The 16,601-nt window shown below is 49.3% G+C and overlaps 1 protein-coding gene and 1 long non-coding RNA gene across 3 annotated transcripts in view; both read left to right on the plus strand.

Annotated features, from left to right (window-relative positions):
- Positions 1-16,601, plus strand: part of SEC14L1 (SEC14 like lipid binding 1) — a 52,554-nt gene that overhangs the window by 20,047 nt on the left and 15,906 nt on the right. For both annotated transcript variants that reach the window (XM_030295742.1, XM_030295741.1), the window contains 2 exons: positions 14,575-14,724; positions 14,835-14,966. In XM_030295742.1, coding sequence (XP_030151602.1) covers positions 14,575-14,724; positions 14,835-14,966 — 282 coding nt within the window. The remainder of the gene's footprint in view (positions 1-14,574; positions 14,725-14,834; positions 14,967-16,601) is intronic.
- On the plus strand, positions 210-2,381 carry LOC115500971. The gene is made up of 3 exons (XR_003964684.1): positions 210-221; positions 1,147-1,154; positions 1,777-2,381. It is a non-coding gene; the product is annotated as an uncharacterized LOC115500971 (long non-coding RNA).

Consider the following 16,601-nt stretch of genomic DNA (forward strand, 5'->3'; position numbering starts at 1 on the left):
CCGTACGTACATTTATTTATTTATTTATTTATTTATTTATTTATTTATTTAAAATTTACGTCCAAATTAGCTAGCATACAGCGCAACAATGATTTCAGTAGATTCCTTAGTGCCCCTCCCCCATTTAGCCCATCCCCCTCCCACCACCCCCTCCAGTAACCCTGTGTTTGTTCTCCATATTTAAGAGTCTCTTAGGAATAAACTGTACGTTTTAAAGCTACGTAGTCGGGTAAGTTTTGTCATGTGTTCTTACCTTTGAAACCATCGCTGTAATTAAGATCATTAACGTAGGCATCGCCCCAAAAGTTCTTTATGTCCCGTTGTAATTTCTCCTTTTTTCCTAACTCCGGGGAGCCACTGATTTGCTTTTGGTTACTGTAAATTAGTTTGTACTTCCTAGAATTTTACAGAATCACACATCCTTTTTTTTTTTTTTGCCTGTTTTCTTTGATTCAGCATAATTATTTTGATTCATTCATGTATGCACGGATGAATCGTTCATCACATTGTATTGCTGAAGAGGGTCTCCTTGGGTGGGATTATTTATATATACTGCAGCAGAAGACATTGCGTTTAAAAAAAATCACACTTAAACATTTTTTTTAACTTTCTTAAAATTTATTTTTTAGAGAGAAGGAGAGCGTGTGGGTATACAAGTGGGGAAGGGGCAGAGAGAGGGGGAGGGAGAGAATTCCAAGCAGGCATCTTGCAGAGTCCGCGAATCGTGAGATCGTGACCTGGGCTGAAATCAAGAGTCGGATGCTTCACCGACTGACCCACCCAGGCACCCCGAAAAGAGAACGCTTTCTGATTTTGTAGCACCTTTCTAAGATTTTGGATCTGTTAGAATCAAGATGGAAACCTATGATTTATTGTTATTATTTTTTATTGCTCTTGTAATTTATTTTCAAATCTGGATTAATACTTGCAAGCTGGAAAACAAAGGGATACTTTTCAGGCTGTCAGCAGAAAGGAAGATGAAAAATAGTTGCTAAAGTTCTATTCTAGGCAGAAAAGGCAACTGGATCTGGGACTCAGACCACGAGAGGGGTGGGTGGGGAGGGTGGAGCAGGAAGGTGGGGGCGCCGAGAGGAGGGGGGCCTCCTCAGTCCTGGAAGGAATGAACTGTTTGTTGTTCACCCGAAGTCACCTTTGTGATTGGTGTGTGCGGTCAGAAGCTGCCTGTTTTCTAAAAAATGGCCTCCGATGCCAGAAATTAAAAAAAAAAATTTTTTTTTTAATGTTTATTTATTTTTGAGAGAGAGAGGGAGAGAGACAGAGTGCCAGCAAGGGAGGGACAGAGAGAGAGGGGGAGACACAGAATCCGAAGCAGGCTCCACGCTCCGAGCTGTCAGCACAGAGCCCGACGCGGGGCTTGAACCCACAGACCGCGAGATCGTGACCTGAGCTGAAGTTGGACACTCAACCGACTGAGCCACCCAGGCGCCCCCAGAAATTTTTAAATAGGTGATACAGCCTCCTATTCTGCGTCTGGACAAAAGGCTTTAAATAACAAGACCCAGTTAATAAAACAGATTTGAAACTCAGACTAGTATAATTAGCTTATCAAGAAGTATGAATGACTCTCTGGGTCTCGAGGAGGGAAGACATTCATCGTTAGACTTATTATTTAGGGCTCACCGCAGTCCCCACAGACGTTCTAGGGACACGAACTAGGACAAAGGTGTGTAGTTGTCAGGTCAACATGTTCCTTGTAAATCAGCCAAGAATATCAGAGCAACTTCTTGAACTTGAAATGTGGCCAGTGAGGCTGAGGAACTCATGTGGTTAGTGGCTGCTGGTTTCGATGACAGAGTTCCAGAGTCGTCCGTTCATTGCGTGGAATGGTGGGTGTTTTCCTCATCGTTCAAATGCATTCTCTCCTTTCCCCTCCTCCCCACTCCTTTTTTGGGTGAAATGTACATAGTCAGATTTGCGGATGTCAGTTAGATGTGTATTTGTTGGAATCCTGCCTTCTCATGGAGGACGGTTCAGGTAAATAAACATAAAACGTATGAAGTGACCATCCATGGCTTCACAGTTCTTTCTATTTTATGTAAAGTTTTTTTGTCCACAGTTTTGACTGATTGGCATTTTTTTTTTCAATATATGAAGTTTATTGTCAAATTGGTTTCCATACAACCCCCAGTGCTCATCCCAAAAGGTGCCCTCCTCAATACCCATCACCCACCCTCTGATTGGCATTTTCAAGAACTCTGGAATTTTTGTGAGAAAGTAATTAAATGGAACCTTAATTCTATTAAGGAATGGAATTCCATGAGGAATTCCAATTAAGGATGTTAGAGTTCATCTCTTAGATCAGGGGTGGGCAGACTGTGCCCTGTTGCCTGTCTTTGCAGACAGCTCTTAGTTTTTATATATAGATCATATAGATGATATAGAAAAATATGTATAAATTATATATATATGTATGAATATATATATTTAGTTTTTATATATATATTTTTTAACGTTTATTTATTTTTGAGACAGAGAGAGACAGAGCATGAATGGGGGAGGGTCAGAGAGAGAGGGAGACACAGAATCTGAAACAGGCTCCAGGCTCTGAGCTGTCAGCACAGAGCCCGATGTGGGGCTCGAACTCACGGACCACGAGATCATGACCTGAACTGAAGTCGGCCGCTTAACCGACTGAGCCACCCAGGCGCCCCATAGGTTTTATGTTTTTTAATGGTTAGGAAAAATTCCAAAGAATAATATTTCATGACATGTGAAAAGTATATGAAATTCAGTTTTTGGTGTCTGTGAATACAGTTTTAAGGGAACACGGCCGCACTCATCTGTTCGCGTATTATCTGTGGCTGTTTTTGTCCTATAAAAGCAAAGTTGAGTGTTTGCGACAGAGACTACCTGGCCCGTGAAGCTGAAAGTCTTTGTTTTTTGGCCCTTCACTTACTACAGAAGCTTTGCTCACCCATCTCTTTGCTTCTCCAGGATCTCTGTGCAGAAGTTGGAAACTTACCAGAACACTGGACCCTTTGTTTTTGATAGAAAGTTTGATGGTAGAGAATTATCCATTGGATTGAAGCTCATTTGTTCGGATTTTGAATACCGCCTCTCTATGCAGGCAGAACTTATGAACAAATGAATAACATTTAAAGCACTTGCTTGGCGGCGCCTGGGTGGCTCAGTCGGTTGAGCGTCCGACTTCGGCTCAGGTCACGATCTCGCGGTCTGTGAGTTCGAGCCCCGCTTCGGGCTCTGTGCTGAGAGCTCGGAGCCTGGAGCCCGCTTCCGATTCTGTGTCTCCCTCTCTCTCTGCCCCTCCCCTTGGGCTCTGTCTGTGTCTCTCAAAAAATAAACAAACATGTAAAAAAAAATAAATAAAATAAAGCACCTGCAGCCACAGTTCCCGCACTGTGCCGAGGCACCCCAGGGCACCACAGTGCTGTCGGGTGTTTTTTACATTTTGAGAAAACACGCTTGATAGTCAACATTTCTTGGGTGTCGTGCAAACTCCTGGCGCATGCACGGTAGCTCACGTTTCAAGATTGGATCACACTGTTTCTTTTCGTGGCGTCGCATCTTTGTGGAGCTGCGTTTTCGCTGGCTGCTGTGCTAAAAATTAGCTAGTGTGGCACGAGAATCCGTGGGCAACAGGAAACGAGAGCACAAGCGCCCCGTGTGATTCCAAGCCCTGGTGGCACCCAAGCGTCCACCCTCACAAGTAACACTGGCCATGTAGGAATGGAACAAAAACACATTTTCCCTCGACTTGAGAGTATTATTGTTTCAGATGTCTCCTGAGTTATTAGGACACAAGTGCTTTTCAAGCTTGTCTGGACCTAATAACAACCGATACTTCTGGCATTGGGGCACCGCGGAAAAGTTACTGAGATGTCAAGGGTGCTGCGAAGGGACATTTAGAATCCTCTGACGTAGGGCACCATGTGGTGGTGCCTGAGGACAAACGTTCCCAGAGAAGCCAGTCAGAAATGTCCTCATCGATTATCTTCAAGACTGTAAAGAAACTGAAGTCACCCCCAGGCTAGTGTCTGAGATGTCGATCTCCAGCTCTTCCAGAAACATAATACCGTGGAACACGTGAGGGCCTTAGCTTTCTACTCTAGGCTAAAAAGCAGAAGATCTGGTTTATCGAGCATGCTAGATGGTTCTTGGAATTTCATTTGAAAGCTCAAGAACTCTGTGTCGGTCTATTAAATTGTGTTCACAGAAGTTTCCACGTAGTCTTGCCCGGAAATTCTCGAGAAGGAATACATTACAAGTACCGTAAGGTAGAGTATTCTAGAAGACCTTACTGAATCAGGAGTGTAGCCGTACAGCTGCTTGCACACGCAAGGAGAGAAGGAACGGTTTCACGTTTGTCTTTAACCAGAAACAACTAGAAACTATTGTGCCTGGTAGCTTTGCTGGAGCCAGATAAGCTCTGTGCCCGGCGTGGGACTTGAACTCACGTCCTGGAGGTCGAGAGTCGCTTGGTCTACCCACTGAGCCTCCCAGGCGCTGCCGCCCCTCCCCGAACATATGCTAATTTTGAAATAGATACGGATGATTATTTTTCTTCTAAGGACAGTTCTTTGTTTTCTTGCTCGTTTGGTTCTTACAGCAGCGGTTCAAACATTGAGGAGTCCCGGGACTCTGCTGGCCCTTGTCAGATGGCGACTTCGCGTTTCTCTGCCGGGAGCCGGGAGCAGTGTGCTCGGGCCGCGTGCTGCCGTGGGTGCAGGTTGACGTCCTGCTGTCCTGGGTGCGGGGGTTGGGGGGGGGAGGGGGCAGCAGTGGCAGGGGCACCGTCACGGGCGCCATCACATTCTGCTGCGGTCCGCCCGCTGCACCTGCACCTGCTCCTTGGCTCAGTGTTCTGTTGTTGTCAAGGACTCACGGTTGCTTGGGCTGGGACCCTCACGGTCGAAACGTTTGTGGTAGAACATCCTAAACTAGATAGAAGTTCATGGAGGGCCAGTTCCCGCTACTCTCGCGGAGAGACCTTTGCCAGGCATCTGGGTTTGGGGGGCTCCCGTCCCACCTCGCGCTCAGGGGTGTGGGACCCTGCCCTTTGGAGCGGAGCGGAGTCAGGCACGGTTCGGATCTCACTCACCCGAGTTGTCGAAGAGGTCGGCAAACACCCTCCTGCTGTGTGATTTGGGGCCCTCTTTACAAATATCGTAGTATGGATAAGGAAGGGTAGCGACCTCGCTGGAACTGAAACTCCTCGCACGTGAAGTCCTTTGATCTTGTGGGTAATTTCCAGCAGGCCCTTTCTGCTTGTGCCGCTGTTGCCACTGCTGGTCGTCTGCAGGCCGGTGACAGGGCAGGGGACACAGTTGGCCACCGTGCACGGTCCCCTCTGCTTGAGGGAGGCCCGCCGCCCCCAGTGGCACCATGTCCCGCGTCCGTGTGCTGTGGTCCCACCGAAAATAGGTGGATTGGGGAAGAAATTGCGAAGTTTTTCCATCCTTTAACACAGCCGTTTCGTGTTGAGAACCGTCCAGAGCAGTGGCACAGGCGTGTGAACGAGGGACACGGGGCCTGACCTGCGCTCCTCCCAGTGCCTCCCAGTACCCGCCTGTCTCCCCCTGGGGTGTGGGGGAGCGCACCGAGCCGGCTCCTCGGTCGCCAGGAAACACGGCCGGTGTCTCCCGCGGTGTGGTGGCTGTGAGGGCGGCCGTGGGACCGAGGGACGGTCAGAAGAATGTGCGTGCAGGGGCGCCTGGGTGGCGCAGTCGGTTAAGCGTCCGACTTCAGCCAGGTCACGATCTCGCGGTCCGTGAGTTCGAGCCCCGCGTCAGGCTCTGGGCTGATGGCTCAGAGCCTGGAGCCTGTTTCCGATTCTGTGTCTCCCTCTCTCTCTGCCCCTCCCCGTTCATGCTCTGTCTCTCTCTGTCCCAAAAATAAATAAACGTTAAAAAAAAAAAATTAAAAAAAAAAAAAAAAAAAAGAATGTGCGTGCAGTCGGGACACTGTGGCGCAAGGTGTGGGAGCTGTACGTCCGCCATCTGCGCTTCGGCTGCGCTCCTGTCTTTGCTCATCGTGGCTCTGCTCCACGGAGAAGGTCCTAGAAGAGGGTCCAGCCTCTTGTACTGGATCCCGTTGGCGTCGGTCATGATGCCCTGTCCTTAGAGCTCCCGGCCCCGACTCACGCCCTCTCCACACTAAATGTCACCCAGAGAGAGTGTGTCCTCAGAACCCTGGAATTGAGGTTGTCTGAGACGAAATCCCTCATTTACACTTCAGATGTGTTTGATCCCGGAGGGAGACGGCTTGGCACCTGTCAGATGTTTGCGAATTTTTTTTAGCTGCCGTAGAATCTTTGTGTGTTCTTGTGTGACCTTCCCAGGGCTAGTCCGGTCTGTTGTGACTTGATTTGTGGGTCCCACTGAAGGCCGGTGACTGAGGATAGGGACTTTGGTGTTAGCTCAGCACTTGCCCTGGACAGTTGTCTGTACCCTGTTACCCCAGTTAGTCCGCTCATGGCCTTGAACTCGTTTGAAAATCGCTAATCTGACTGGGTTGGTCATGAAGACTTTGGATGAATGGAAGTGTATCACAACTGATTGGATTATAACTTTTCTTGGAAAGGACTCAAATTTTCAAAAATTTAAGTTTTTATAAACATCTTGTTTTATATTTATATAAATATATATACATACATATGTGTGTGTGTGTATATATATATATATATATATATATATATATATAAAAGTATATATAGGGACGCCTGAGTGGGCCTGAGCGGCTCAGTCGGTTGAGCGTCTGACTCTTGGTTTCGGCTCACTCAGTTTCGTGGGTTCGAGCCCCGTGTTGGGTTCTACGCTGACGGTGCGGAGCCTGCCTGGGATTCTCTCTCTCTCTCTCTCTCTCTCTCTCCCTCTCTGTCTGCCCCTCCCCCACCCACACTGTCTCTCTCTCTCTCTCTCAAAAATCAATAAACTTAAAAAAAGTAAAAAAAGAATGAACACATTTATTCACAAGTAAGTAGCACGTGATTCGGAACCTCGCCTTACTGGTGGGCTAAATAGAAGTCCGCCTGTCTTGTAATAGCGGAGGCGGAATTCAAGAGCCCATCAAGGACTTGAGTTGCGACCACATGCAGTGTCGGGGGGGCCCCCAGGTTCCTCGGGCCGTTGACACTCTTCACGTCTTCACTTAGCCGAGCTGTTTGTGTGCTTTGGAGTCTCAGCAACAGACCAGGTGCCCGAAGCTCTTCGCGGCGCGACTCCTGTGCCTGAGCCGCTTCTGAGGCAGGTGACGCGGTGTCCGCGGGTCTGAACGGCTGCTCCGGAGCGTGTCCGCGGAGTGTTTCCTCCCTTGTGCTGTCGCTCCCGTGGCCCCCATCGGGAACGTTCCCTTCTGCACACGCGCTCTCGCCACCCATCCTGGAGCCATGTCCCCCCCCACTGTCTGAAGCAGTTTTGTTGTCAGCACGGTGCATTGCTGTCCGTGACCCCCTCCCTGTCTTTTCTTCGCTGTGGACGGTACGTGTGTCTGTGTCTTGCTTCTGAAGAAGCCCCGTCCCTGTGTCTTCCACAGTCACGTTGTCTAGATCTCAACACGGTGGCTTATACGGCAGGCCCTCTGTATGTGGCTGTCACGTCTGCTAAGTCGGCGACTTAACGGAGAACCGACTCTGAGGGACTTCGGTCAGTTTCCCACGTCTCCCCGATGCGTTTTATATTTGCCTCTTCGAGCACTGGCAACTTCTGAGAGACTCCCGCCGTATTTAGGGTTTTTCCACTTCTGGAGTCTTTCCGGGGTAAAACCAGCTCTGCGTCTAAGTGCGTTTGAGGGTCACGTCCAGTGCCATAGGATCTCCAAGTCGTACGGAAGCGGCTGGCTTAGTTCGCTGGCTAAGTTGTGTATGAACCTAGTTCAATCTGAAGGTAGATTCTTTAAATGGAATTTCTTTTAAATGGGTTTTCCTGGCAGAATGCGCTGTTAAGCTCGTTACTTCTCAAGTTGAAATGTCTTCACTAAAATATGGTTTTATTTAGCACAGTACAAGCTTTTAATATCTCAAAATTGCATTCAAAGTTTGGTTAAAGACTGAAAGTGCTGTTGCCAAGCTCCCGAATTACAGGCTCAGAAATCCCTTTCGAAAGAGGAAGAGTGGGTGTAGGAAGGTGGGAGGAAGCCGAGTTACCCAGCAGGCAGCTTTCCTCCCTGGGGCAAATGGGTAAGGCCCTGCTTTTGTTTTTATTATTGAAACAATGGCTGTGTGAAACAAAACCAGTGAGCCAATGATTATAATAGTCAACGTCTCTCGGTCTCTTGCGAAAGTAGCTTTTCCTTTTAAGAGAGGACATCGAAGAACATTTCTCTCGCGCTGGAAAAATGCCTTCTGGAAAATTTAATTCTGTTCAGGCCTTTCTTGATTTTTGTGGTTGATACATGCCGAGTGTGATTAGGAAGTGACATAATAATATTGCAGATAGTTCCTGAAAACTCAGACGGAGGGAAATTCCTGTGGCTCTCCCGAGGCGGTGATTTGAACCCGGAGAGAACTGAAGCCTGGGTTCCTGCCCAGTTCTGGAGAGATAGGTGCAGGGAGGAGACTCAAAGGCCTGCGGACGTGGGCCCGTGGGCACGAACTAAGCCTTCAGAATGGGGAAGCTGCACACAGAAATCCAGACTGCTGCCTTCCCGTGAGGAGCCGGCAGCTGGAGCTCTCTGGGCCCGCGTCCCCTCAGAGCCACGGTGGCCGGGCCGGGCCGGAGGCCCCCGTGCCGAGGCACAGGGCCCCGGGGGACCTCTCACCTGGCCTTCCACCTCGGGCTGGAGCTGGGCCAAACCTCACTCTGGGTAAGATGTGACAAGGTCGTACTCAGTTCCGTGCAAAAGCACTATTGGTCTCCATATTGCCCTTCCCCCCGAAGTGACCTTCCCCTGTTGCTAGTGTCCCCAGTTTTTTACTTTGAGAAATTTCCATTATTGAAGAAGTTGATGAAGTGTAGCAAATACGTGTCTACGTTTCCACTTAGATAAATTAATACATTCGCTTTATCTCTTACACACACACACACACACACGCATGCACACACTCACAGCCTGAGTCTTGCAGAACCATTTGAAAGAAGCTGTGTGTATCATTACACTTGCCCTAAGTACTAAAGCATTATTGCCTCAGAATAGAAACGCTGCTTAACGGTCATCGTTATCACACCCGCGAAATTTCACACGGACAGAATGATAGTATTTAGTGTGTGATGCATGGGCACATGTCCTTAAATATTCTTTAGAGCTATTTTTATTCCAAAGAGCCAGTGCAGCATAGCCTTTGGTAGTCCTGTCTCTTTAATTGCCTTCATGCTAGATAGTTCTCGGCTTTTTCTGTGCATCTTTCAAGACAGTGGCCTTTCTCATTTTTTAAGAGTCCAGGCCGGTGCTTTTGTGCAGTGCCCCGTAACTTGGACTTGTCTTGATTATTTCCTCCCTTTCTGTTGTGAGGTCTGCAGAGGTCGTGCGTGCTTCCGTTGTGTCACAGCAGCTCGGCAGGTTGTCCCGTGCTTGGTCCTAAGTTAAATCCTTGGCCGGAGCTGGTATCTGCTAGATCTTTCCATTATAAAGGGACAGCTTTCCATCATCTGTCCCTTTGTAACTGACAACCTGCAGGGTGATCTTGGAGACCGTCCTGTCTCTTCCAGCCTTTCAGTAGTGCCCTGTGTCGATCCTTGCCTGAACCAGTTATAAATTGGTGGTTGCAGAATTGTGGTTTTCTGATTGTGTTGTTTGCTCCTGTGGTTATTAGGTGACATTTGTCTGTAAGATTTCCTCCCCCGCCCATTTCTCTTGAGTATCACTATCTTTTCTCTTTCTGGTGCTCAAATGATCTCAGAACGGGGGGAGTGGAACCCCTTCAGGCTGGTTCCTGTGTCCTTTTGACATGCCCCCCCTCCGTCACTGAGCACATCCTTATTTCTGGTAAGTACTTCAGATTCACCTTGACCTTTCCCTTCAGACTTGTAATCAGTCATTTCTTGACAGTGCATGCCTTCTTCTCTAGTCCTGAGTGGTATTTAGAAACCAAGCTCTAGATGCCAAGTTTCTTGTTGCTGCTGAGGTGTCATTGCTTCTAGGCCCTTCCTGTGGGCAAAACTAGAATGTGCATAAATGTTTCTAATAAGATTGGAATGCTTCTGTTTTTCAGAGGCTGTAGCAAGTTTGTAGATTGTAGTTTGTGCTGAAAAACTGGGGTCTGGTATCTGTAAGCAGTTTCAGAAACTAAAGTTTTGTCACTGTTTTGCGATCTTCCTTTTCTATAACCCTCTAGAAAGTTAGCTTTTTGCGCCAACAGTAATGCAGAATTCCTGAGCCTTATATATCTCCGAAAGATTGGCCCAGGTAAGTGAGCACAGAGAAAAAGAGCTGGGTTTGTTGCTTTATCTAGTAAGTTTTTTTTTTTTTTTTAATGTTTATTTTTGAGAGAGAGAGAGCCCGAGCACACACGAACAGGGGAGGGGCAGAGAGAAAGAGGGAGACAGAGGATCTGAAATCAGCTCTGCACAGAGCCCGATGCGGGGCTTGAACTCACGAAACCTGAGATCATGACCTGTGCCGAAGTCGGACACGTGACCGACTGAGCCGCCCAGGCGCCCCTATCTAGCAAGGTTTTATTCCATAATTCAAAAAATGTTTATTGAACACTGACTTTGTTTTAGGCGATGCGAAGACACATGGATGGCCCCTGTCCCGTGGCTGAGTGGTGCGCCTGGGGACAGGGGGCAGGTGCCGACTGGGGCGCGCAGGGAAGCAGGGAGAAGCTCGCTAGGAACCTTCCGCACAGACAGCTTTGCAGAGGAGTGTACCGATTCCCCGGGTGGGTCGTGCGTTAGCACTGTCACGCCTAAGGCCATCTGGCCAAAGTAAAAGCGAGTCTCTGTGAAAACAGGCGTCTACACGGATGGGTGATTTTACAAGGAATGGAGAGTTTGTACTGTGTCTTAAATTGAAGACTGGGCTGTGTGGGTAATGCCCTGTGCTGACCACTCTGTTGCAAGAATTTAGAGGCTGTTGTGGGCATTTTGAAAATGATCTAATAGGTCCTTTGATAGGAGAGATCCCGGCTTCGGGTATTTCTTGGCGAGTGCCTACTCTACCCCATATGTAACTTAAAAAGAATCTTTTTGTTTGGATCCTTGTATTTCAATTTTTTGATATGTCATAGCGCTGGAGTATACAAAGCCAGGGTTGTTTTTTTTTGTAATGTATTAAAATTTAAAACTCAGTTTAGATGGTTTTCAGTGTCTGTAGAACAAATGATAGCAAATTTTTTTATTCTAGAGTTGTTCCCGTGTGCAATACTCAATACAGGCGTATTTTAGGCCCTCCCAGAGACTTCTGTGTGGTATGGTCTGAGCAGTTCGATAAACTCCTTCCATGTTGTTGATTTCAAATGCATTAAGAGACGAATGCTGTGTGATTTGTCAAGATTATAGCAGTAATGGGATGCAGAATATATTTGAGAGGAGGGGGGAGTAGGTAAATAGGAAGGATATGTTTTCAACCCCCAAAGTAAAGACTTTTAAAAAGCAGTTATAGGGGCGCCTGGGTGGCGCAGTCGGTTAAGCGTCCGACTTCAGCCAGGTCACGATCTCGCAGTCCGTGAGTTCGAGCCCCGCGTCAGGCTCTGGGCTGACGGCTCAGAGCCTGGAGCCTGCTTCCGATTCTGTGTCTCCCTCTCTCTCTGCCCCTCCCCCGTTCATGCTCTGTCTCTCTCTGTCCCAAAAAAAAAAAAAAAAAAAACAAAAAAACTTTAAAAAAAGCAGTTATAATTGGTCACCACGTAAGTTTTGCCTCCCTTCCAGACCGCCCTGTGCATGACTGTCCTTGATTTTCTGAAAGGGCGACTCTGGTCACATGGTAGACTTCCCTCCTTCTCCATCGCCCCGTGAGGTAGGTCAACTCCAGGAGAGCCAGGCCTTCCGTTGGGTTTGGTGTGGCCACGTGGGCTGTGCTCAGCAGGGACAGGCCTTGTCACAAGTGTCACTGCAGGCCACCGTTCCCTCCTCCACTGGCTCTCGGTCCCTGCTCGCCCTGCGGCATTCCCTTGAGGCCACGCTCCTGGGTTCTCTTTCCTAGAAATCTCTCCCCTCCTCGATGACTATAAACAGTCGTGTGCCTTGAGGCCCAGTGTAAATGCCCCCTCTTCCACGAAGCCTTCCTACACCACCCCTCTCTCCAAAGCTCAGGGTGTTCTCTTTCTCCTGACACCTCTGTGGCACTTGCTTATTCTTAGGACACACTCGTGTATGACCCTGACTCCCTTTCCTGAACTGTCTGCTTCATTTTCCACTGCCTCCCGTATTGCCTCGCGTGGTATCTTACATAGACAGCAGGAGCACAGCCGGAAATTTGCAGCCTGGCGTAGCCCTGTAATGTTATGGAGAGGAGATATGTACCAGATTATCGAGGATACTTAGAGTGAGATTAGTGAAAACCGGGTGGAGGGATTAATAGGTCGCTCTGGTAGGGGCGTCCTGACTTCGGTTCAGGTCATGGATCTCAGGGTCTGTGAGTTCAGGCCCCGCATCGGGCTCGCTGATGTCAGCACAGGGTCCCCTTCGGATCCTCTGTCCCCCTCTCTCTCTGCTCCTCCCTCCCTCTCTCTCTAAAAAATCAAATACAAAAAAATTGTAAATACAAAAAATAAGAAATAGGTTGCTCTGGTGCTTTATGGGGGGTTCAGTGCAGCTCCTGCGACCTGAGTACTACTTCTGTTCAGACGTCAGGTCTGTCCACGGGCGGCTTCAGGGAATTGCTCCACGGAAGGCAGCGTGTTAGTCTGGCCGTGCGCCGGAACGCCTTGCCCCTTGTCGGAGGTCACATCGCAGCGGTCGGTGCCACTTTGAGGTTGTCATTCATCTTGTCAACGGCATACATTTCTCCTCAAATCTGTGTGTGGTTGTGATTAACGTAAGGCGGGAAGTCAGCCCTCCCCCCACCCCCCATTTTTAGGACAGCTGGTGGAGGAGTGGCATTTGTCACTTTAATAGGATCATCACGTCACCGAGGTGCTGGGCCCAGCCCCGGGCTTCTTTTTCATGCTTCTTCTTAGAGCCCAGACACTTGTCATCCGGCCGCCTCGGTTTCCTGTTCCTGCAGCCCCGCGAGCCGCCGGGTGGCTTCGGTTTTAGCATAAATTCAATAGTCAGGTCGTCAGCAAAGCTGTCTTCACAGATCACCACACACTCGCTATGCCGTAAACTAAATCGGGCGCCTGAGTTCATTGTCGAAGAGTTTGGATGAATTATACAGGGAGTGAAGCTTTTTTTCATGCTTTAAGTTTCGTAGTTTGCGATAATTGAAGAGTCACGATATGTTAATACCCGTTATTCACCAGGAACGACACCGGGGCTTCCCCTGTGTTCCTTACCCGTTCCTCCCCGCCCCCTGTAACATTTGGGGAGACTGCGGTCCGTCGTCACAACTGGAATATCGCCGTGGATGCAGCAAAGATACTGAACATTCTCCGAGTGCCTTGACGGCTGCACCCACTCCCCCCCCCACCGCCCCTGGCAACCGCTGATCTGTGCTGCGTTTCTGCAGTTGTCATTTCAAGCAGGTTACAAACACGTTTGAGTCCATGGTCTGTTTTGAGCTAATTTGTACATACGGTGTGGGGTTCAGGTTGAGGTCCTTTTTTTTTGTTCCTTCCTGTTGGTGTGCAAGGCCTCCAGTCAGATTTGTTGGACAAAAAGGCCGTCCTTCTTCCGTTGAATTGCTCCTGCCCCTCTGTCGAAAATCACTTGGGCGTATTTGTGTGGGTCAGTGTACGGCTGTCTGCCCTGTGACTTCTGGGTCCCTTCCACCGCCAGCCGCGCAGGCCTGGGTCACTGTGGCTGCGCAGTAGGCACCGATCCCACACCACTTCCTCCCAGTTTAGTCTTTTTTTGTTGAGAATTGTTTTAGCCGGTTTAGTTCTCCTGCCTTTCCGTATAAACTTTATTCATTTATTTTTTCAAGTTTATTTATTTTGAGAGTGCAAGCTGGGGAGGGGCGGGGTGAGAGGGAGAGAGAGACTCTCGAGCAGGCTCCGCACTGTCAGCAGAGAGCCGGACGCAGGGCTCTGACTCGTGAACCGTGAGATCGTGACCTGAGCCGCGATCGAGTTGGATGCTCGACCGACTGAGCCGCCCAGGCGCCCCTCCATATAAATTTTAAAATAATCTTGTCTGTAGCTTAGACGAAGACGAGCCCTGCCGGGATTTCGATAGGAGTTGTGTTAAACCTCTGTAGCCACGTGGGAAGGATTGACGTCTTTCCAGTCCACGAACACAGAATGTCTTTTTCTTTTTTAACAAAAGCTTATGATGTAAAGACAAAGGCAGCTCTGTGGTGACGCGTGGACGTGTATCAGGAGATGCCGTGTTTGTTTTTTTTTTTGAAGTAAGCTTCGCGCCCAGAGTGGAGCCCGATGCGGGGCTTGAACTCCCTACCCTGTGATCGAGACCTGAGCTGAGATCAAGAGTTGGCCGCTTCACCGACCGAGCCACCCGGGCGCCCAGGGAGATGCTTTTATTCCTGGGAGAATCTCAGTGACGGGCTGTCGGGTCGCATCTCTGTTCAATTCCTTTTTTTAAAACAATTTATCCCCAGGCCTACGAAAGGAGGTTCCCTACGTGTCCTTTGATCCCGATGTTTGTGGACAGTGACACCGTGAACGAGTTCAAGAGTGAAGACGGGGCCGTTCACATCATAGAACGGCGCTGCAAGCTGGACATAGACGCACCAAGGCTGCTGAAAAAGGTACCCACGGGGACATTTAGGCCGTCCCCCTGCCAGATGAACTTAACGCTCGCGGCTTCTGTTGCACTCAGTGTCATTAATAAGTCCGTTTTCTCCTTTTTTTTTTAAAGATCGCAGGAGTCGATTATGTTTATTTTGTCCAAAAAAACTCACTGAATTCTCGGGAACGTACTTTGCACATCGAGGCCCATAACGAAACGTTCTCCAACCGGGTCATCATCCACGAACATTGCTGCTACACTGTGAGTAACGGCGCTCGCGGGGGTGGGGCGGGGAGGGCAGGGGACGCAGGCTGGGGCCGGCCTGTGCTTCTGGGACCCGCGTGGCCGTCGCGCTAAACGGCACACCGCCTTGTGTTCTTCAGATACCGTCCCTCGCTTCTGACGCGTGGGGTCAGCGGGTGGCAGCTGCGGTTTACTGCAGAATGGGTCACGTGGTTGTAGCAATCAAGGTCGCCTTGTGACCTTCCCATGTCCCTTCCTTTCCGGCGCCACTCTAACACTTCAGAAGTACACGGGAAGGACCCAAGAGAACAGTTTTCCTCCGCTCTCTGAAAGTAGAGTGTTCCCGTGAAGCCTTTCGTACGCTGAACATGGGCAAAGCAAAGCAGCAGTTACGAGTGTATATGGGGAGATTTTTTAGCATTCCCGTATGCAAAGCAAAACATAGCTTGTTTAGGGGCTTCTGGTGCCCCAGGACCCGTCTTGCTAACAGGCGCACAGAATAAACGGAGATAAAGCCCAGAGGCCCACAGACGCTGTTCTAAGCTCTGGAGTCTGGAGGCTTCCGGAGGCGGGGGGGGGGGCGTGGTGCCATCCTCGCCACTTGGGGTACGAGCTGCCTCCGTAATGGCTTTTGCAAAACAAACGGTGAATGCTGTTTTCACGTTCACCCGTTTTCCTAAATGAGGAAATCCTCTTTAGGTTTCTTTTGGTTAGCCAAAACAGGCACGAATGTCAGTCTTTCGTAGAAGCGATGGGGCGGAATGCAGACTTCGGGAAAGCGGGGCTTGCCTGTGATGGGTACCTCTGTATCAGGCTGATCTGCTGTTCTTCATCACTAACTTGCCACCAGATTATTAGAATAATCTAATAGGGTCTCTCTGCTTCTTCCTCACCTTTCTACAACGTATCCTTAGCGCTGAATCCCAAGTGATCCATTTAAAGTATGTCAGATCAGGGGCGCCTGGGTGGCTCCGTCCGTGAAGCATCCGACTTTGGTTCAGGTCACGATCTCACGGCCCGTGGGTTTGAGCCCGCATCGGGCTCTGTGCTGACAGCTCAGAGCCTGGAGCCTGCTTCGGATTCTGTGTCTCCCTCTCTCTCTGCCCCTCCCCTGCTCTTTCTCTCTCTCAAAAATAAATAAACATTAAAAACTTTAAATAAATAAATAAAGTATGTCAGATCGTATCATACTTTCTGCAGCCTTCCTGCATTTCACACAGAAAAGCCCAGAGGCCTCCCAGTGGCTTACAGGGCCCCTCATTTTCTCGTCCTCACACATCTGCTGTCCTGCTGTCTTTGTGCACAAGCCTACGCACCTGCTGTTCCCTGGTGGCGTAGGCTGCTTCCCCTAAGGACCTCTGCTCCAAGTGCGCCCTCTGCCGGGGGCGCTGTGCCCCCGGATCTCTGCTGGACTCCCGCCCTCACCTTCGGTCTGTGCTCACATCTGCCCTTCTGGATGAAGCCAGCCTGAACACCCTGTTCAATTCTGCTGCCCGCCCCCCAGTTCATTCACCTGCTCCAGCTTTTCCTTTTTCCCTTAGCGCTTGTCCTCAGTTTCTTACCTCTTTATGTTCATGGCTAATTGGCTGTCTCCCCCTCCAGACCGTAAGCTGCACCAGGCAGGGATCTTCGTTTTGTCTACACTGGAGAACC

This window comes from Lynx canadensis, chromosome E1 (genome assembly GCF_007474595.2).
Source record: "Lynx canadensis isolate LIC74 chromosome E1, mLynCan4.pri.v2, whole genome shotgun sequence".
NCBI classification, from domain to species: domain Eukaryota; kingdom Metazoa; phylum Chordata; class Mammalia; order Carnivora; family Felidae; genus Lynx; species Lynx canadensis.